This window comes from Pygoscelis adeliae, unplaced genomic scaffold (genome assembly GCF_000699105.1).
Source record: "Pygoscelis adeliae isolate BGI_AS28 unplaced genomic scaffold, ASM69910v1 Scaffold78, whole genome shotgun sequence".
Taxonomy (NCBI): domain Eukaryota; kingdom Metazoa; phylum Chordata; class Aves; order Sphenisciformes; family Spheniscidae; genus Pygoscelis; species Pygoscelis adeliae.
Window position 1 is genome coordinate 5,993,557 of NW_008825409.1, and position 21,993 is coordinate 6,015,549.

The following is a 21,993-nucleotide window of genomic DNA, read 5'->3' on the forward strand; positions in this document are numbered from 1 at the left end:
AAAAGAGCTAGTGAATTAGAAAGGTTCGTATTTTATATCATTATGAAAACCTAGTTCATCTTTATATTATCTTGTACAGAACTTCTTATGCAGAATTTTTTTTTAAGTTCACATTACTAGAGGGTAACAAGAGGGGGAGTTAATATGTGTGTTCTGACTGCAAGTGGAAGCTCGTATTCTGCAAGGAAAACATGGCGATAGCTGAGAGTGGCAGAAACTACCTGTATATTTCACTCAGGCTTGTAAAAGTGCTGTCTTTTAAATGAAACTTGTCGTGCGTATTTACTGCTGGATTGCCACCTGCCAGTCACTATTACTTAATGCAGATTGCCTTGGGACAGCTTCTGATCATGAAAATAATAAACTGGCGGCACCTGGCTCCAGTGTAAGTGGTGTTATGAAATCACTGCAGTGTTTTTCCTAGGGTATACCTTTGAATAATAATGTCCTTGCATTTCTGTTGGCAGTATGGAATGCTACTGTATCAGAATTACAGAATTCCCCAGCAGAGAAAAGCCATGCTTCCACACTTTTCCACTCCAGTAGTAAGTAATGAACTTTACCTCATTAACGTATGATGTTGGAAAAGATACATTTGCTTTTGCATTTTAAAAGTGGAAAATTTTACGCTAAGGAATGTGAATTCGGCATTGTGTAGCAAATCAATGTAAAGTTCACGTTTCACTTGAGCACAGTTTACGTGGTTGGCTCTCCATTATCTTAGGCTTACATGATCCACATGATTGAAAAATCTTGGCTACGTCAGGCACTTTGAGATGTACAGTACAGAGACATCTGGCTGTCTCTGCAGAAGCCAGCTTAGGTCTGGCAAAACTAAGACGTAAATCTCTTAAAATATGTTGGGCCAAGAGCTGACTGTTAGCTATCTAGAAGTGAAGAGCCTATATTTGGATCCCAACTGGCCGTGAAAATGACTGGAGTATAGTAATAGGGCAAGTGGGCAATTCGGGCAGTACAGATTTTATTCTCAGCCTTTGAATCCTCCCCTTCCCCTACGGCCTAAAAAGAAAAGCCATCTATTTTTGTGTCTGCAAATCTTTTGGAAGGGGAAAAAAAATGAGACGTATTTTCTGTGCTGTTGAAGGATAACTTTGGACAGTCTTCTGAAACCAAAACATTTTGAAATGAAACTCTCAAGCTGGTTTTTTCTTTCCCTGTTTTTTGAAACAAGTGAAAATTCCTTTTCAGAGAAGTGTATCTGAAAACTCACTAGTAGCAATGGATTTTTCGGGGCAAATAGGAAGAGTTATTGACAATCCTGCTGAACAGAGTGCTGCCTTGGAAGAAGGACATGCTTGGAGGGTAGCTATCTTCTCTTCTTTTCTATTTTTGTAATTAGTAAGTGTCTGTTGAGAGCCAAAACACAGAGTGTGCTATGATGTTAGTGCAGTGCTGGTCACAGTATAGCTTAGCTCCGACCTGAAGCAATCACACTGCAAGCATGCAGATCTGAAAGTCAATATCCATCTTTAGCAAAACTGTCACATTCACAACAACCTTCTACCACTGCTTCTCTGTCCCCCTAGTGTCCAGAGGAAAGTTGAGGGGGAAAGCAGACCCACCAGAACTTTACTGCCAGTTTGCAAAACCAGTCTCTGAGGAGGAATATGTCAAATTAAATGCTTCCCCACATGGAAGAGGCTGGGGCTCTGACTAATGGCTTGCTCCCAGTAAGTTTAATTGCAGAATATACAAGAGGCAGGACCTCTTGCAATGAAAACTGATGTAACCTTGTTTATAGTGTCTTGTGGACAGACAGCTGCAGTACAAGTTTTCCCACATGCTCGTCTCTTAGGGAATAGGAGTCATTACTGAAGCACTAGCTGGTGCTTTATGTACGGGAGGGAAATACTGCTTGATTTACTGAGTGCCTGGTGTTTTGCCTGAGCAGAAACATATCAGACTTTTCTTTTTTCTGTCATTTTTTTCTTTTTTTTTCTTTTTTTTCTTTTTTTTTTTTAGATACTGAGCTTTCATCATTAACATCTGGCTTGTGTTTTAAGCCAACTGAAATGAGCTGCTGCTTGTAGATTAGCCCCCTTCAAAGTTGCATTTCTTTTTCTCATCCTTGCATTAAACTTGCCCAGCCCCCAGTTTCCTGTAAATTAAATCTGTATTGCATGTGCACTAGTTCTCTTCTGTTGAGGCTTTAGTGTGGATTTAACGGTACTTCATTTTCTCTATAGAAACGTAGCACAAGAATGAACATCTTGGGTAGCCAAAGTCCACTCCATCCTTCCACACTGAGTACAGGTAAATTCTGCTGTTTTGTAAGCATAGTATAAGAGGCCTCTGTGGGTAAACAAAAGTTATATTTCATATAGAGACAGAGATAAGAGTGCAGTCATGTAGTATTAATGCCTCGATGTCAAATACTATGTTTATGTTTATCAGTAGCTTCTGTGTCATTAACATGCTCATCCATACAGACATAGTAGAAGGAACTTGTTTTCCTTTGAAGGCGCGCTCAAGCTCTTCTTCAATTTTAATCTTTTGAAACTCAGTTTTTATGAAAATTGAGACTCCATAAATGTTTCCATTTAAAACGATCCAGAAGTCAATTCTTCATTTTAGACAAGGAGAGTCAGAGTGATCTCTTAATCTTTAAAGAGTAAAAATGAGACTCTTTAAAATAGCATTCATTCCATAACTAAATAATGTAAAATATGGATGCCTGTAATGTGAGTCCTGAACATCTCTTTGAGATTGTAAGTTTATGAAAATAATAGGAAATTCCATATTAATATCCTGGACTTTTTAGAGGAAAAACAGCTGTTCTCTGTTTCTATTCTGTTGAACAGAATTTAAAAATACCATTTGAAAAACAATAAAACAATAAAGATAAAATATTTGGGGGTAGCTCCACCCTTGAAAGCACAAGGCAAAGTGCTTTTCATTATTTGAGAGTTAAAGGGACTTGGTTTTAACTTGTTAGCTCATACATTAAATTCTAAGAGTTGTTTAGTCCCAACATCTTCAAGAAACTATGAAAAGGCAGTATTGTAAGAGAGATCTCTCGTTAACCTAATCATACATCTGCAAATCAGCAAATACATGGAGATAATGCCTGTCTACTTGGTATATTAAGTAGATGCAGCAGCTGGTGCTTTTTTTTCATGTTGATTCGTTTTTTATATTGATTGATGAAAGATATTTTATATTCTGTAACAAAACTATACCCACTTTTAAAATGTTTAAATAATTAGTGTGTGGAAAAAAACGTTGCATGTGTTACTGTTTTTAACCATCCTGTCTTTCCCTCTTTTCCCTCTCGCCTCCAGTTATCCATAGGACACAGCACTGGTTTCACGGCAGAATCTCTAGAGAAGAATCTCACAGGATTATTAAGCAACAAGGGCTTGTAGATGGGTAGGTATTTCCATTGCTTAGTATTTATGATCTGATGGTAAGCGTTATAGACAAGAGCACAACTTCTGCTGTAAGGGTTTACAGGTTTGTGAGCACTTCTGAGTAACCTGATTCTTGAGTACTCCCATTATAACCTGCTTGGAATTCAAAAAGACAGAGTACGTGTTTGTATGAGTGGGCTCTAACGCTTAATCTGAAAAATAAAATATTAAGAATACACTGAAACTTTTTTATTTTTTCCAACAGAGTCAATCAAGTTTTAGAGAATGTTAGAATTTGAAAATAATTAATTCCTGTAGTCTGCATTGAGGACATTTTTCAGGCAAAGCTGTACCTAGCCTTTGGCCCACAAATTTGTAATCAGCCATTTGTGCTCTTCTGCATGAATCGGAGCAGTTAATGATGACGTCTCACTATTTATTTCTGTTGTAGAGCAAAGAAATGAAAGTACCTGTTCCAGCGCTCTCTAAAATGTCTGTAGTTGAGATTTAAGTATCTTCTGAGCATCTCTGTTTCCCTTATTTATATGTAGTTATGGTTATTGTGGGGAGGTTGCTTAAATTGCATTCAGCAGTTCTTTATTTGTAGGATGGGAAGAGCATGGTTGCTGTCAGTTCACTAAGCTCGCTGCTGTCAGGGTTAAGGTAGAAGCTTCCATGCTGGCTTCTCAGGAGACAGTCAAGTTCAAACCTTTCTTCGGCATTTCCTGATTCAGGAGCATCTCTAATCTTGGTGAAGAATGAAATACATCAGAGAAATAGAAATTGCTAATACATGTACATACTCATCAAGCAGTGTTTTTTTATTGTTTGGGGTTTTTTGCTGGGCTAAGGCTATTGAGAGTCATATGCGAAAAGGTTTTAGCTTAGCAGGTCAAACAGAAAAGAGGCAGAGAAAGCAAAGGAGCACTGCTGCCTTTTTGGGTTTCTCGTTCTGTCACACTACAGATCTTCTTTACAATCTTGGGCTCATTTTGACTTGTTGCCTTAGGAGTCTAGTGGCCCGTCCTTCTTGGGGTTTTCATAAATGTGTTAATGCCTTTGAGGCGGTGTTAAATTTGTGCCTAGCCAGCTTACTCACTGTGGAAGGTGAAGATTGATTAGTTTGGCTGTAATGAGGTCAGTCAGTAGTGGCAAAAGAACCTTGTTACCTATGTGCTCTGAGATCTAAGGATTGTGGTTTTCAGGATAGAAAAGTCTTGCCTGTGTTTTCCTGCTCTGTGTGTTCTTGAACAAAAGAAGGTAGAAAGTTAACGGTATTCTGACGGCTTGTGTAAGATGTTCAGCAGTGTATATATGCAGCTGATCCTGCTATCATTTGACTGTTTCTGGAAGCTATTGTTGAGGATGCATCTATATTTATAGTCACTGTTTGTGTGGACAGCCTGTTGCTTGCCAGAGGTTGAGTAAACACTTGCAGGATCAGTTGTGCTGAGCTTTGCTTTGTGCCACCAGCTTGTGATACCAGGCATAATCTGAAATGGCTAGATGAAAGAATTTAGAGGTACCTGCGTGAACTGCAGTGACCACAGCGCAGGCAAGATCTTTCTCCCTGAGAGGGATCCTAATGTGTAAAGTCTTTGGTCCCCCTTCCACACATCTGGTCTTGCTGGGATAAAAAGGAACATTCAAATACCACGCATGGTTTCCGGTGGTGGCAAGACATGCCTGTCTCTGAGTATTGGACTGACCTGGGTTATGATGGTGCATTTTTGTGGTATTGACATTTCTCAATCGGTTCTGAGGAGCTGGAGTAAGTTCTTTCGGGTTCATAAGACTACAAGCAGTTCTTGCAACTCAGCCTTGGAAAAGTGTGTTCCTGGCTTAGTGGTTAGCAATTAAGAGGGCTTGAGGCCTGCCCTGTAGGGTAAACAGTACTGTGCTTGGCCGTCTCACAAATCCAGCAGCGCTGTGGTTAGCGCTGTGAGCCTTATGCCAAAGGTATATTCTTGTTTCCTGCGGCATGGAGAGGTTCTCCTTCCTTAGTTCATAAATGTCAAGGGGAGGAAACATTTTTTGGCCAGATTTTTTTCTCCTCTTCTAAGTGTATGTTTAACCATTTGAGTTAGGACTTCAATTTTGTGAGTCAACTTAAAAGTGACAGTTACATACTGTACGATGTTGCTAGCTATACTCCTAAACTACATTCTTTTCCAGTGACGCTGAGGGAAAAATACTGTGACTGTTTTAGAGGAGAAATCTGTGTGTGTTTCCGCCATCTTGATAATGTGGATGCTACTTAACCGATCAGTCGTTTTAAGAAAATACTGAACTATTTCTGTGCAATTGCAGCCATTTAACTTAAACGTAATTTCGCTAACGCTGGATTTCTGTAAACCGATGCAAGATACTGGAGAGTGGGAACAGATTCTCATGTATTACTTTCCCATCTACAGAGATCCAGATTTGCTTTGGAGTTAAATGAGAACGTTTTCTTCATGAGAGTACATATCAGTAATGGAAAGCTCAGTTAGAGAGGCCCTTAAAAAAAGCCGCATGCATACATTCATAGGGGAAGAACTACTGTCATGTATCTTTCACTTCTTGTTTCTTGATCTATTAGTGTTGCATAGCCATGGTATAAAAACTGAAAGCAAATTGCCAGTTATGGAATAGCCTGTTAATGCAACTAAGGAAGAGTTAGGCAATAGCACAAAATGACTTAGTAGTTCTGATTATTTACGAAGAAATGGATTGTGGTATTCAGTGTGTACTTAAAAATGTTCTCTCCTAGACTATTTCTTCTCCGGGACAGCCAAAGCAATCCAAAGGCATTTGTACTTACTCTGTGCCATCATCAAAAAATAAAGCATTTTCAAATCTTGCCGGTAAGTAGATTATTTTTTATACCGATCACAAAAAAAGAAATTTTAAATCATAAAGCTTTGCCAACATCTGAAGAGACCTCTTAATAAGTACTGATGTAATTAACAGGCATGTTTCCATTAGCAAGTATTCTTTAGAAATGTCAAATGTCTGATTAAAATTCTTTGTTAACATTGCCTGGAAAAACTAGCGTAAGTCACTTAGGTATAGAAGTAATGCACAGAACTTGTTCTCTGTGACTGACAGCAACAACAGCGGCAGTTGTCTCCCTATCACTTAGGCAAACATAGAGTAACTTAGGGAAACTTCTAAAAGTTTTATTCTGGAGGTTATCCAATAACATTGAGCTTAAAATAGCATTACACTGAGATGTCGAGAACCTATTTGATTTTTATCTTGGTCAAAAAGAGCATCAGAAGTTTAAGATCATGTAGACCTCTTCATTGGTCCAAACCCTCTTCTCTTGCTGTGCCTGCCAATTTTACAAACAGCCAACAAATATTTTGGGGGTATTTTTGTTTTATGTAATGAAGACCAGTGCTGTCTCTACAACTTTCAGTGACTCTGCCCACGAGCTTTCACTTTCATAAACAAAACATTTCAGGTTGGGTTAACGTACGTTCTTTTCTAGTGCTGTGCATGGTTTCATGAAGATCTCTGGGAACTAGGTTGTTTGGGCAGTGCCCGTCATTTGTCTTACGTCACACACTTGTACTCTTTATGTTTTGCCACGCTTGCATCTCTTCACGTGCAGTCTAACTTGAAAAGGACATTTTGTTTCCCCAGTGTGAAGATGATGGACAGATATTTTTCAGCCTGGATGATGGGAACACCAAATTCAGTGATCTAATCCAGCTTGTTGAATTCTATCAACTAAACAAAGGAGTCTTGCCCTGCAAACTCAAACACCACTGCATCCGAGTGGCCTTATGACCTCAAATCTGACTCTTGCTGAAGACTGGATTTGCTAGAAGAGTAATTGTAAGAGAGCGTTGACACTGGGGAATTGGCAGATTTGTAAGTTGGTAAAAATAAATAAAAATATTATGCACCTTGGGACTCTGAAAGGGATGGATTCGACAGGTGCCAACAGACCAAGATTGCTGGTTTGTCTAACACCTAAGAGTGATTGCTGCTGAGTGTCCCAGCATCCCAAAAATGGGGGGAGGGTATGTAAAACCATGAGTAAATTTGAAACAAAACTGGAAACTGTCTTGGCTGGGCCACTTAACAGGAACAAGTGTGAAGAGAAATTTTTGAAAAGAACTCTTGCCCTGGAATAATCTTGACAATTAAGACTAGTGTGTTTACTTTTTGTATTGATCACTTTTTTTGCACTCCTACTTTGTTTCGGATATTGTATGCAGCCTATATTAGGAGCTGATGTGGCTTTTAGAATTCATGCAGGAGTTGGGTATTAATCTGCACCCTAAAATGTATGGAATGCTTCAGCCTAAAAGGATCTAGAAGAAAATCAAGAAGGGGAGGGGGGTGTGTGGGCGCATGTGTGTCTCAAAACTTCTCTGGAGACCTGAGGTTCGATGATCTGCAGATGTCTTTGAAGAAGCAATGAGGATACAATTCTAAAAGAACATACCACCATATACGTACTCTTAAAACTGTTGACTTGTAGCATTATGGCTGTAGTATGTTGATGGCATATTAGTGGCATCCAGTCATGCAAAGACGGTATTAGATTCTATGCACAAATTTTTATTACTGGAGTGGTGGTTTGTTTTTTACAGCCTTTTGACTGTTTTCCTGAGGAAACTTACTGTTACTAAATAGAATAGGACTGAATGACTACACTTGCATTTGAAACCACCATTTTTTGTGAGAAGATTCTTCTGCGGGTAGTCTTAGTACGACAAAATAATTAAAAACAAAACAAAACAAAAAACAAAACAGTGTTTTTAGCTTTATAGCTCCTTGAATTTTCAGCCTGTTTCAAAGAGCTCTTTCCATATAATAAAGCTACAGTGACAGAAAGCTCTCCTGGGGAATAGGGCGTAAAAAGAACTGTACCCCTTCTGCTTTCTGTAGGGCCATGAAAGTTTACACGGTGAGAAAGAACATGTTGGGAATGGAAGCACATTTGATTGTGAACTAGCTGCCGGCAGTATCGTCCATCACAGTAACTGGTGATCTCTGTGTCATACATGCGAAAGCACGCCAATACCTATGGCAGACAAGTATGTATCCTGCTCTGGTGCTGGTTTGTCATCAGAACTACTTTATTGTTAATGTTTAAATCAATTATTTAATGTTTACACAATAACTCTTTCTGATGATAAATCAGTGTTAGACGAGTCCCACCTTGATCCTCCAATTGCCAATACCATTCTTTCAGCAACGCGGTTGGTGCAGGAACTGTTACTGAATTAACTTCCCAGTACTTCATGCAGTTAGCCACAGTGGGCAGTATTCCATCCTGGGAACTTGCAGCGCGTAGTGCGGAACGGAGCGTTCTTAAGATGGTAAATGATTTACACAGGCTAGTTCATCCTTACTAATACTTGCCACTGGCTTTGAAATCCTAGCCGTCTGAAAGGGTAAAGAAGGAAAACCAATCCTACACCTTTAGGTCTTCACGTAGTGTTGAGAATAGCTTAAGACAAACCATAACCTGCCTGAGTCATCCATATCAGCTTATAACTATGTCAATGGTATAGAAACACTGTATTTTAGTTTACAGAACACATGTAGTATTTTTTTTTTCCATTTAATGTCTAGATATTAAAAATGAAGAAACTTGATTTTGTTTTTAGTAGAAGCCTTTTTTGTTTGTTTTTTTTTTTTTTTTAATTGTACATAGTGAAATGAGTGTTCCTGCTTTCTAGACAATGTATTTTAAAACCTTGAAATTAAGCTAACTTAAGTCTGACTTCACTTTGCATGCTTCTATTTGGCCCCTATTAGGAGAAAAAAGATACTTGTATTGACTACATTACCAGTTTAATAAGACCATTTATGCTGTAGTTTTAAGTTTTTCTGTTTACATAGCTTAGTGACAACCATGCATTTTTCCCAGTAGGCAGATAGTATTTGCAGTGTTTCATATTTATAAAAAAAAACCTTGCATCTTATTTAAATTGAAAATAAAAGTTTGACTATGAATCATGATTTTTGTATGTAGATGGTTGACTTAGCCTTTTGTACTTTTCCCAGCTAAAGTGAGCTGTTTTGAGAAAGTGACCACCTTCAAAGTGGCAACAATCTTACTTAAGCAGATCACTGCTTTGTCTTCTTTCTGCTGGAAAACAGTCAATACCACCTTAGTTTTCCAACAGATTCAGCTGGCTGCCAGCTCAGAATACCAAGGACTGAAGGACATTTGACTCTTATTTTTGTATTTAAATGACATGAATGTAAAGGGGATGCTCAGGGTTGTTTTGGAGCCTGTTGAATTTTTATCTTTTTGCCTGTGATTTTATTTTCTAAATAAATACTTCATGTAGCAATCTTGAATATGTTGAGAAGGAAAATGCCAAACCATTTTGGTAATGAGGTTACTAGTTAAGTTATGTTACGATAGGTGTTAAAGTACAAAAAACTTTTTATTTGTTAATTAATCTTGAAGAAACACGTGCCTCAGTTTAGATGTTTTGTCTTATCTTTTCTGCACTAAATACCTGACAGTTTGACCAATCAATGCACCTTTCCAGTGGCAAGACTTGCTTATCGTAAATTATATTGTCACAATGCAAGATTTAGTGACTGTAAAATGGAATAAAGTTTAAAGTTTCAGGGAATGCAAAAGGTATTAACTTAAGAGACAAAACCTTTATTCAATATGCTTTGCTTCATACTGTAAATAGCTTTTTGGCTTGTGAACCTAATTGTAATCTTTCAGGTATTTTTGTACAAATAAGGGACTGATATTCTGTTTCTTGTAATTAGAAATAAACGTTAATACAATGCTATTCATTTTATATTGGAATGAATGTCTTCTTTTGGATATATCTGTACACCATGTATCTCTTGCCTTAATTCTGCCTCAGTTGGGGTGGGTTATATTAAACAGCCTTTAAGAAAGAGTAAGAGGAAAACAGAATCCGCAAGATATCTTTATTGTGGCTGTTCTGTCTTACGATTCCTATTAGGACAGACTGTCCTTTATTTAAAAAAGAACTTGTTCACCCCTTTTGTTTGAGGAAAATCATTGGGAATATTCTGCTAGGATATTCACCATATTCATTTCGGAAGGTTGCTAGAATCAAATCGGGAAATATACCATGAGCATCTTTTGGGTCATAAAACGAAGCTATAACTCACTGAAAATGTACACTCTGCATAAAGCACTTTATTGGCCTGATAGCTGTTGGATCAGAAAACTTTTCAATAGTACTTTCAGAGAGCAATTATTTACCCCTGTAATCCTTGTAGTCGAGTGGTCCATCAGCATTTGGGCGGAAAAGCACATCTGCACAAAATATGTTTTTGCTTAAAAAAGCCATTTTTGGGGGGGGGGGGGGGGAGGAGGACGGCAGGGAGATTGGTGGTTCTTCTGGTGGATAGAATAATAGAAGGTTGGAAATGTTTCACTTTTTTGTTGGACACAATTCTTTCCTGTTTCTGCCTTGCTAATCCCTAGAAGCCATCAAATGCATTCCACTTCAAGCCTTAGTCACACTCTGGCTTCTGCATGCTACGTCTTCATGTGAGTTTGTATTGCACTGGGGCATGAGTTATATGTTAGCATTATGAAATTCATTCATCAGCACATAAAGGCAGAGTACTTATTTTGGGTTTTGATATTCCCACAAATTTTTCTATCTGGAAACGTGTGTTAAACTTAAAGCACTTAGAGCTCACTATCCCGCACACAGCAACTTACTCTTTCACTGAGCTGAACAAAGAGGACTGCTTGCTTACAAAAGGTTTGAAGATGCCTATTTCTTGCTTAGCTAAAGGAAGCTGTGCTAACATTGAAATTGGCCCCCTCTGTAATCATTAAAAGTCAAGGACTATAATTCTACACAAACCTGTAAAAAAAAAAAAAAAAAAAAACCCAAACCCCACCTTACTTTATTGTATATATATTACGTTTGGAACAGGCGAGAAGATGGCATGGAAAAAAAGCAGCGCGGTAGAAAGGTGTTGGTAAGCCTGCCCAATGGCAGGGCAGTATTATCTGCATGTTTGTCCAAACTGCCCACGACTGTGGCAAGAGCAAAATGATACCTGTGAAATCCGGCCCTAGACGTTAACAGCAGGTACCTGGGCTATCAGAACGTCACCAGTACAAAATTAGTCTGGGTCAGAAATGGGTATATGGTACAGAGTTGAATCAATTGCCTGACAGAAGGTTTGTGCTGCTTTTACATGAGTTGCAGGACAACAGACATAATCAGGCGTCTGATCCCACATGAAGCCTTCTAGCGTGAAGTTCGCCTGGCAAAACAGCGTAAATGCATTTGAACCTATGAGTAAATTTGTATCAGACTAGCGTTTTACAGCATGTGGCTGCAGCACTTTTATCCTGATACACAGAACCCTAAAGTTAGGTTTATTTTAACACCAAATCGCTGCTTCAGCCTGTACCCACAAAACCAGATGAGAAAAACATCACCAGATGAGCCATTTCCCTTCAAGTAAGTCGAACTTCAGATGACTTCGGGTTTATGTTATTGCTAATTTAGTGATGCTTTAATCTGGTTTGTTAATGTCCAGCTCGTATATTGCTTTGTGTCTCGGGCATTGTTTGTCTAACATCTTGGAAACTTCAGTAACAATATCAGCAGATGGAGAAAAGAGATGTCTTCCTTTGAAATACCCACATTGCCTTAATTTGGGTTGCTTCTGCATCCTAAATCTTATGTCTTCCTTCCTTAACTTGGAGCACAATTTAATTAGTATTTGAAAACCTAATATAACCACAACTATGTCCAAGAGCTATATGATTTTCATTAGACATTGCGATTAGTCACATCTGAGACTTCAAAATAAATGAGTTTGTGTAACGCTCACATTGCAAACTCTTCGCCCGAAGACATTCTGCTCTAATTGCTCATCATTTTGCACAGATACTAGCAGATGTTTTAGCAAGAATGATCGCTTCATCACAAGACACTGAGCTGTGATTAACAGGGTCTTACGACACTTGTTGGTTACCTGGGTTTGTATGCTTTGCTTCAATCAGGTGTGTTCCATCTGTTGGCTGCAAGATTCTGGTGCCACAATTGAGGAACAGGAAGGTGAAATTATAAACACAGCTGCCAGCTCTGAGTCAAAGTACAGCCTGGGTTTATGGGCTCTGAAGCTCAGCTCAGCTGCAGTCAGAGGTGTAACTCATAAGAAAAGAGAGCTCAGAAGAACTAGACTGGGAGGGAAATGGAGTGGAGAAAAGAATGACTCTTGGGTAGTATTGTCCACGTGGTGGTTTGGGTGTGACTAGGAACACAGTGAAGACAGTGGTGTGATGCCCGAGTGCTGCTCGCCAGTCCCTTAGAGTCAGTTTTCCCTCCTCTTCCCTCAGACTTGTGAAGACACTGCTACGTAAAGACTTCCATTTTATTTGCCTTTTGAAACACATTCTCCAGAGGCGTGAGGATTGGCATTTTGGGTTATCAAGCAGAGAAACAGCTATGGAATTGGTGTTCTCGACAACCTGCCCATTCTCCAAAACAGTCTGTCCGACTGCCATCAAGAGAAAAGGAAGGTAAAAGTATGGTTCTGCCAACAATGATGGGAATGGTTAAAGCAAATGGCTAAGCTCGGCACTGAAAATGTACAATTTCATTGCCCCACAAAGAATGCTAGATACATCCTACTTTGAAATACTTTAATTTAGTTAGACCTTTTCAGTATTTGATTTCCTCCATAATACTTCTCTTTACTGCTGACTTTCCGCAGGATATTAATGTGCTCTGTGTGACTCTTGCCAACTCTCAGTTTTCAGGTTACTGTAGTACTCTCAGAATCAGGTCCAAAGACAAACACAAATACAGAAATGAGGCAAGCTGTGAGGATTAGAGCTTCTTGAAAAATTACCCCACAACACAGCTAGTCACGGAAGAAAACAAATTGATCATTATAGAAATGGTAGGTAGAAGAATTAATTTGGTTTTTCACTGAAGACTGGTTGGTGAAAACAGCTGGCTAAACAAGGACGAAAATCGTTGAAGGCTTACAAAGTTTGCCTCAAAATATTTACAATCAATTGCTGATACAAGCGTTTGACCTGCTGTAGAAAACAGAGCACTTCAGAGAAGAGAGTGTGCCTGAGAAGGCATTGCATCCTCTTGCTTGTTTGCACACCTTCACAACCAAAATCCTAGGAGCTGCTGTCCTTGAAAGGACAAGGGAGCAGGAACTCCCAGGACAGGAGCAGGAAGGGACACTTAGGATGACGTAGAAATGGAAGAGATATAAGGAAGAGCAAACAGGATGGTCACAGGAACAATCAAATATGGCAGGATGGTTCAGCCAACTAGAAAGCAGAGACTGAGGGCAGTATAATAGACTTACGGAAAAATGTAGGCAGCTGAGCAGAAAACAAAACATTTAATTTACAATCTCTTTAAATACAAAAGTCGCAGAAGATCACCTGAAGTGTGCAGGGTCCCAGTTCAGGAAAACCAGAAGTATTTCTTCATAGACTGCCTGTGTAAGCTCTAGTGTTCTCCACCACAAAATGTAGCACGTGGCAAAAGTTCACATGGGTTCACAAAGGGCTTAAACATCATGATAGAGAAAACTCAGCTGATGGACGTTAATTACAAAAATACCATCTTTCACTCTGGAAGTCCATGGGCCACATGTCACCAAGTGCCAGAAGCAGTCTTTAGGGGAAGAATCATTACTTGACAGCCCATATTTGTACTCTTTCTTCCCTACATGTCTACTACGAAGTATTAGACAAGGGCTAGAGATATTTTTGATCTGATCCGGTACATGTGTCCGCATGAGGGCCAGCTCATACAGAAACAACTGGAGGTAGCACTAACAGCTGAGGAAAAACCCAGAAAGCCTGTGCTACAATCAACTGCAGGCTCCCTTCAACCGAATTAAGGCTGCCCTTGGAGAAGCAGCCATGTAAGCACCGAATTTGCTCCCTACCACCCCAGAAGGCGATGCCTCCAGGGTCTGCGACAGCTGTGCCCCCGCAGCCTGCCACCGGGAGGGAGTGCTGGGGGCACAGGGGCTGCCTGGTTCAGCTGCTACTGCAGAGCAGAGCCCATCGGAGCCCTGAAGCTGTACAAGGCTAGTGTCCGGCTTCATTTGGCCCCAAAACAGGGTGATAAATGACAGGGACTGAGCCGAGCTTATGCCCTGTCCTTTAAAATGAGCACTAGACTGGGAATAGATACTGCTCACTTGCAAGTCAGGAGCAGGTGTCCCAAAAGTTGCGCATAAATGGGTATCTCTGGGCTTTTTTGTTCAGCGGTGCACAGGGGTGTCTGTGAAGGCTTCTCCCAGGCCAAATGCGGCTTTTCCTCCCCCTGTGTGGGAGCTAAGGAACACAAAGGGGCGCGCAACTGCTGAAGCCTGGTGTTTTTTTCTCACTGAAATGTGCAGTGCAGCAGGCGGGAGAGGGCTGTGCTGGGGCGGGCAGGCCAGGCCCGAGGGGGACCAGGACGGCCTGTGAGGCTCTCCCCGGCAATCCACTGCCGGTCAGGCAGGGAGAGAAGGGGAAGAGCACGTGCTGGTGCTCACCTCGGTTACGTCCCGGAGCATCTGTGGGGAGCCCGCTTCCGAATGGCCTCCCAGCAGCACACATCAAAGGGCGGCTGGGTGCAGGGGCCCGCCAGGCAGACTCCCGCCCCAGCGAGCGGCTCACCCAGGCCCCCAGGCAGCTGCTGCCCTGTGAGGGCTCTGAACCCTTCCGGCCCAAAGACGGCCCCCAACAAACAGGAGCTTGTGATGATGAAAACCCATTTTGCTAATTCCCAGTCTCCGTTTCTGACCAGTTTAAATCCTGGAGTGAGTCAGGACAAAAAAAATCAGTCTTCCAAGAGGAAAAATAAGTAAATAAATAGGTAGATAGATAGATATGTCTGACACATCAGTGCAGACCAGTTGAAATACAGCCTGGACTTTGCCTCATTCCACAGCTGAAGGAAGCTGAGTTTTGCATGCCGGAGAGCTGCAGGCAGGGAGGGCACCCTGTCCCCTGTCCCATCCCCCCAGCCCTCCTCATCCACGGCCTCCGGCGGCCAGGCCAGGCCAGGCCAGGCCAGGCCGGCAGAGGGCGGCCACGGATGGGCCTCACGATGGAGCCCGAGTCGGTGGGGTCTCATGCTCCTGCGTTAAATATGCGAGAGTTTTTTTTCCCTCTTTCTTTGGTTTGCTTTGTTTTATGGCTGCAACCGAGCAGGGCTGCAGCCTGGGCCTTGTCTCCTGTGAAACAGCCGTAAAAGAGCTCCAAGTGAAGGTCGGGTGTCCGCCAGCCTCCTGCGGGGCACTCGCTGTCAATGGCGGCGCTGGCTAACGGCTGGCAGTGCCGCCGGGGGCGAGGCCGACCCCGAAGGCAGCGGGGTGCCCGTCGCCTCCCGTCCCATCTCATCCCCGCCAAGTGAGCATGCCTCCGGCTTGTGAGCGTGAGGGTTTCACATCCCGGCAGTGAGCAGTGCCAGGGACAGCCAGGGCAGGCAGCCAGCCAGCCTCACCCCGCTCCTGAGGCACCCAGACATGGGGGGCCGCCGCCAGCCAGGCCCCTGGGTGCGGCGAGGGCTGCCGCTGCCCAGGGGGTCTGGCTTTGGTGTGTCCGTAATTGTCCCACTTGCTTTCTAGTATGAACCACCAGACATCTCAGCTGTGTAGATATTTTCTTCAACGTAGTTCCCTGCCTTCAAATCGGCAGAGGCAGGATCTGCTGGGGGGCTGTCGGCTCGCTCTATTCCACGTCTCGCTGGCACCCAGTGTATTTTCACTCGAGGCTCTGTGAGTAAGTGAAAGTCCCATGTCCCTCCCGTCCTAATGCCTGTGAACTGCCGCTGAACAAATTCACAAGTTTTCTTATTTTCCCTTATTGAGAAAGAATGACTGATAAAGCTAATGAACATAGTGCTGCATGTGGTTAATGATTAACGAAGAAGTGCGGGATAAGCACAGTAGCAATGAAGACCAGACAGGAAAAGCCCTAGAAATTTCTTAAGATTAAAATTCCTTAGCTGCTTCTGGTGACCTCTTCCTCACAGGACAGGAGAGTATAAGGGCACTACAGAAAATACCTGTTTCCAAAGTACCTGGAAAAGGAGTGAAATCTCCAAACAGGTAAGGATAAACTCACTAATGTCTGAAAGTGAAATTATCTTTGTACTTTCACCAAATAATCCGATCCAACAAATCCGCATAATTTGTTAAGTATTAAGCTAGTGAGCATTTAGAAATGCAGCATAATATGCTAAATGTAATTCTATTTTAATTGACATGTGCTTAAGCCAATTTTCTTGAGCTAGTCAAGAGTTCATGAAGTATTTTAAAATCAAAGCTTTGCAATTCACAACATTATTAAGAGAATCTATTCTTAACTGCTTCTAAAAATTGACTTGGGGGCACTGCTGGTAAAGTGAAGCAGTCTGGAGGGATGGCAATAGCTCTGAATGATGGCACACTGGGCAATCTAGGAGCTGAATCCCAGCTAACAAGGGAATTTTATTAACCTTTTCAAATTTGGTCAGAAAAAAATTCTTATTTGTTTGAAAATTCTGTTCTTCTGTTCCTGTAGCTTGGTTTCATTGTAAAGTGTCACATTGGGCTTGTCCTCTTGTAGAGGTCCTGTTTATGGCACAAGGAACTGCAGCAACCCCCATACATTGACATTACAATTTTATGTGTGGCTAAATGTAGAACAGCAAAAATTATTTCAACACTGCTGGGGTTCAGAGAGCAAGATGATGATGAAATTGGAACTACTGTTGATAGATACATAGTTGGAAAAAGAAAGGGGAATAAAATTACAGTTTTTACCATTTGTTACATGAATTTACCGTTTATGTCAATGCTAAATAAAAGGAAAAAAAAGAGTAGATACCCTAATGAAAGTGTGACGAAAAACAAGTTTTCAATATAACTGTGATGTGTGCTGAAAGGTTTCCTCAGGAGAGTGAGACTTGAGGGAAGAGCATCCTGGAAGTCTGACATTCAAAGTGTGCATCCCCCACCAGTAAGCAGACTAAGAGCAAAGTGAGGAAACTGGAATGTCTGTTGCACGAATAGGGGATTTACTGAGACCAAGGGGGTGGACTGTCGATTTTTAATTATGCAGCTATGTCCCTTCTGCACACATAATGGGGTAAAACTGTTGATTCACTGGTAAAACAGACTATCATCTCTCCTATCTGTCCCGTACTGTGAAGTTAGCAGAGTGAAATAGCAGGACTGGGGTAGGTGCAAGTTTCATCTCTTTATCAGTTTAAAAGATAATATAAAAAATCTGTTAACAAAGAGGTTGCTGAAACCTAATGTTTGGGAGAACAGTGGGTGTTAAGTAAGGAGACAGAACAGGACAGTTTTCAAAGGTGGCTGCAAGCTGGCACATTGATCTTGTGAAAGTGCAGAAAACTTGGGATGTATTTTGCCTTCCCCCTTTATCAGTCAGCTGGCTTCTGTTGAACTCCTGTTCCATGGGAGGTGTGCAGAGCCAAGACAAGTAGGTGAGGGGATGGGTGATGGCGTTTGAGATGGTGAGTTGTTATACTCACCAATGTTATATGTAGTGGAAAGAGAACTGCTGAAGGTTGTTTAAAGTAGTCAGAGAGTTTCTTTGACACTGGAGACAATTGAAGCCATAGTAGCAGTAACTCTGCATTCTAGTAGAAGCTGGAATACGTGTGACCCTAAGTGAGGGTTAGTATTAGCATTTCAGAGTTTCAAGCCGGTCTTGCCAAACTTGGGTTTGTGACATTGCTTATGCTTCAGAAAATTCTTTTTCTGATATACCAAGTACCATCTTTTGTCTGATTGCTAGGGTGATGTCTGGTGTTAGCAATACTGTCATGTAATTTCGAGTTCAAGGGATACAGGAGCATCTTAAAATGCATAGAAGGTTGCTACAAAAAGGAAGGGAATAACCTCTTCCTGCTTGGTGGACAGGATATAAAGTAACAGGCTAAAATTGATGGAAAGAGATCCTAGAAAAAAAATGCACCGGAGTGTATGGTTTAGGAAGGCTATAAATTCGGTGTCACAGTAATGCTACTGTTAAGTTGCTTATAACACCTCCCTATGTTTTGCCCTCATTTGCACTCAGTTGTGCTGTTGACGGATTCTTTCATTTAAATGAGAAAACTCACAGTTTTTAAGATTTTCTTTTGTCTGACACATGACAGTGCAGGTACAGTTACGTGAAATAACAGGAAGCAAGCATCATTACTATGACTACCTAGTCATGTAAAAAAGCGTGATGAGAAATTACAGAAGAACTACATATGGTACTTTCTGCTTTTAAAAACGGTCTGAGCTCAGAAAATTAAAAACAATCCATCTACTCGTAGAACCAGGAATATGAATTTCAAGGTGAATATACATTTCCAGGTACATTGGACAGGCTGAAGGCTGCTGAAATGCCAGCATGCTGGGGAGATGGCTGGCAGACACCTTTTCATCTCAGACACTACCGTAAAGGAAGTGGTCTTTCAGTGGGGCTCATACTGTCCCTTTCTGTGCTGTTCCTTTAAAGGGAGGGAGGGAGAATGAATGCAGAGGATTTAGGAGGAGGTAACATTTCTTTAATGGCATCCTGTGGGTGCATTATCTTGCAGAGACCTTTTTCTTTGTATCTCGCTCTGATTAGCACATTTCTCTGTGCAGTTTTAAAATGCTTGGACAGTTTTCCCTGAAGAAGTACATGTGCCTTCCAGCAGTTTTAAATTGCTCTTGATGTGTTTGATATCCTTTTACATCTGCAAACCCATCAGAATCTTGCTGAGTTCTTGACTGCAGTGCTTCCTGTGGTAATTATATTTTCTGCAGTTTTAACCACACATCATGTGAAAAAGTGTTTCCTTCTGTCTGTTTTTAATCTGCTATCTTTTAATTTCACTGAGTAGTCCCTCTTGGGCTTTTGAAATTTGAAAAACAGAAGTTCTTTATCTTCTCCCTTTACTCTTTCTTTCCCTTATCCTTTCCTTGGCTTCCCTCATGTTGTTCTGCTCTCAAAGCCATTCAGGCCCACTCATTTGAATCTTCCCTAGAGAAGGGGGTAAGTGCCTTTGAAGAGAAATCTTCTCTTAAACTCCAGGAGGGCAGCGAAGTCTTTTTGAAAGTGAAAGTCTGAGAGAATATTGAATATTCCAGAACTGTTCCAACAATTGATCAAAAGTCACTAGAATATTTTTCGCATAATTCACCAACCTGTTCTTATTGGATCCAAACTTCTTGCTATTCTTGATCATGCTACTTATTAAACAGAGGTTTTCATTCAGCCGTGCCACCAAGGTTGCTGAGACTAAGTCCATTAGTTTGGCCCTTAAGATTTTTGGAGGCTTAATTCCACCCTCCCTCTGTATGCTATGTTACTTCAGAATTAATGTTACTGAGCTTCCTGAGACTCTGTACTGACTATTCAACATGTGACATTCCTAGCTCTCCTCCCCAGTTCCTGTGGCTGCATCTTTAATAGGAAAAAAAAAGCGGGGGGGCCGTGGGTGGGATGGTGGGATGATGTCCTTTCACTGCAAGCTTTCATATGCTTACTAACAAATACAAAAGCCCCGGGTAATGCGGCTTTCACGTGTTTTAGGCAGCTGACGTAGAGGATGTCTACCACACCTCCTCGGCAGGTACTGCGATTGAGATGGGACATACAAAGAATGGACCAGGAGGAATACTCACTGTAGTGATGGCTAGTGACAGGTCTGAGACGGGAGATGATGAGTAAGCCTGTACTGTACTAAAAGATAAACTAACATCTAAGAGAACTTGTGGGAGAGAAAGAGGAATATTGTGTGTATGTTTTGGCCATGGCTGTTGACACCTACTCAAGATGTTCCATAAGATGATAATATTTTCTGCCCAAGCATGAAGGACCAGTTAATTTTGCAGAATTTGCATAGGAAGTGGAAACACCCAGGGAACAAAAGAATAGATCTTTGGGAGGAAAGAAATGATGATTAGAGAATATCTTTTTGAAACATCTGTCATGAAAGGTAGAAACTAGGAAGGTGTTAACAATGTCTTTATATTAAATATTAAAAGGTTAATAATTAAAAGCATCCTATTGATGATCTAAATCTGAGGGGGAAAACCCCTCATATTAGTAAGTTTCCAAAATAACATGTAAATAAAATTTAATGTTACAATGTAAATGCAGAGGAAAGGCTTGATTTTAGAGAAATAGCTTGGAAATCTCTGTATGACTATGTTTAATGCTATTTAGTATTAAGGACCAATGATAAACTGGGGTATACAGTCAAACTTTGTAACAAATGTAGATACAGAATTATCATTGTCCAGAAATATAAGTCCTGAAATCAAATAAATTTTTTGGTATTCATTCACTCATTCATTCATTCATTCATTCATTCACCTTAATTAACCAGTTCAACTGATTAATTCAAACTAACCAATTAAGTAATAGAAAACATTTGGAAAGCTTTGTAAACAATAACAGCATAAGCCTAGCTTTAAGGAACGTGCATACTCAAACAGAAAACATTTCACAGCCCAACTAGAGTGCACAACTCACCAGCTAGCAGCAGGGCCCTGCCGCAGGCCTTAGTGGTTTCCCTACCGGCCATGTGGCCTGAGCCAGCAGAAAAAACAGCCAGCTCTAACTGGATGCACACGTTACACATACTCCCACGTTTTTCTTTTCTTTCTGTTTTTTAGCACTTTGATCATTTTTCTTCTGGCATAATCTTCTGTTTCTTCAGTATTCTTTTTCCTCCAAAGAAATTTGTATTTAATGTTGGCATCTGTCCCTAGAATCCTTCTTTTTACCATGTCCTAGAATTTATTTAATTATTTAGTGATACCTTCCTTGTCACGTTTGCTGAGGATAATGACGTACTACTGTACAGCCTTTACTCAGGTGGGTATGTAAACACATGCTTATATATGTTAAGCTCCTGTTACAAGATCTTTCCAGGCTCTCAGAAGTCTTTTATTTGCTGGCAGCTAACATGACAGGTGCCTCACGCTCTCTCTCCTGTTTTCTGTTGCCTTGATTTGGCACTGTTGCCAGAATTTTTTCTTGGCTGCTGACTGGGACGACGACTCGTCCCCTCATGTGCTTGCCTTGCCAGCTTTTAAATGGGCCCATATTATGCCATTATCTTTAGATATCTGGAGACCAGGTACATAGGTGTTGATTCCTGAGTAAGTATTGCGAGACCACAGTTCTGGGGCCTGTCACACCTGCCGGGATAGGTGCCTTATTGTGCTAGGCTACTGGAAATAACGTTTAATGATGATGCGAAGTTTAAATTCAAAAAATAAACCCCAGAGCCTTACAAATGTGTTTTGTGCTAATGAAAGATAAGACACACACAAAAAAATAGGATACATTGTTATGATTATATGCAAGTGTAAGGATTCTCTGTAGCTGCATCAGCAGCTTAGCTAGTTATAAGGCTGATCTGAAGAATATCTGCCCACGGCACACAACTTCAGTGTGAATCCATGCCCTGGGTTGTTCTTATGCCTACCTCTGCCTCCTCCTTTTCAAGGTTATTGATGCATATTTCTAGTGTACATCCTAATGAGTATGCTCCTGGCTTTGGGTGATTTCCTTTCTAGCACTATCCAAGAATCTGAAATACAAACATATTTTTTACTCATTTAATCTTCCTTTAAAAAAAACAACACTTTTTTACCATTACAGTAATTTGTT

At 40.9% G+C, this 21,993-nt stretch overlaps 1 protein-coding gene across 2 annotated transcripts in view; it reads left to right on the top strand.

Annotated features, from left to right (window-relative positions):
• Positions 1 to 8,951, top strand: part of GRB10 (growth factor receptor-bound protein 10) — a 111,764-nt gene extending 102,813 nt beyond the window's left edge. Inside the window, exons 11-16 of one of the 2 annotated variants that reach the window (XM_009330450.1) lie at positions 468 to 545; positions 1,210 to 1,323; positions 2,208 to 2,274; positions 3,303 to 3,390; positions 6,124 to 6,217; positions 7,002 to 7,273. In XM_009330450.1, coding sequence (XP_009328725.1) covers positions 468 to 545; positions 1,210 to 1,323; positions 2,208 to 2,274; positions 3,303 to 3,390; positions 6,124 to 6,217; positions 7,002 to 7,148 — 588 coding nt within the window. In that variant the 3' untranslated portion in view covers positions 7,149 to 7,273. Of the gene's footprint in view, positions 1 to 467; positions 546 to 1,209; positions 1,324 to 2,207; positions 2,275 to 3,302; positions 3,391 to 6,123; positions 6,218 to 7,001 lie in introns of both variants that reach the window. The other variant, XM_009330451.1, reaches the window with a different exon arrangement.
• The last annotated feature ends 13,042 nt before the right edge of the window (positions 8,952 to 21,993 follow it).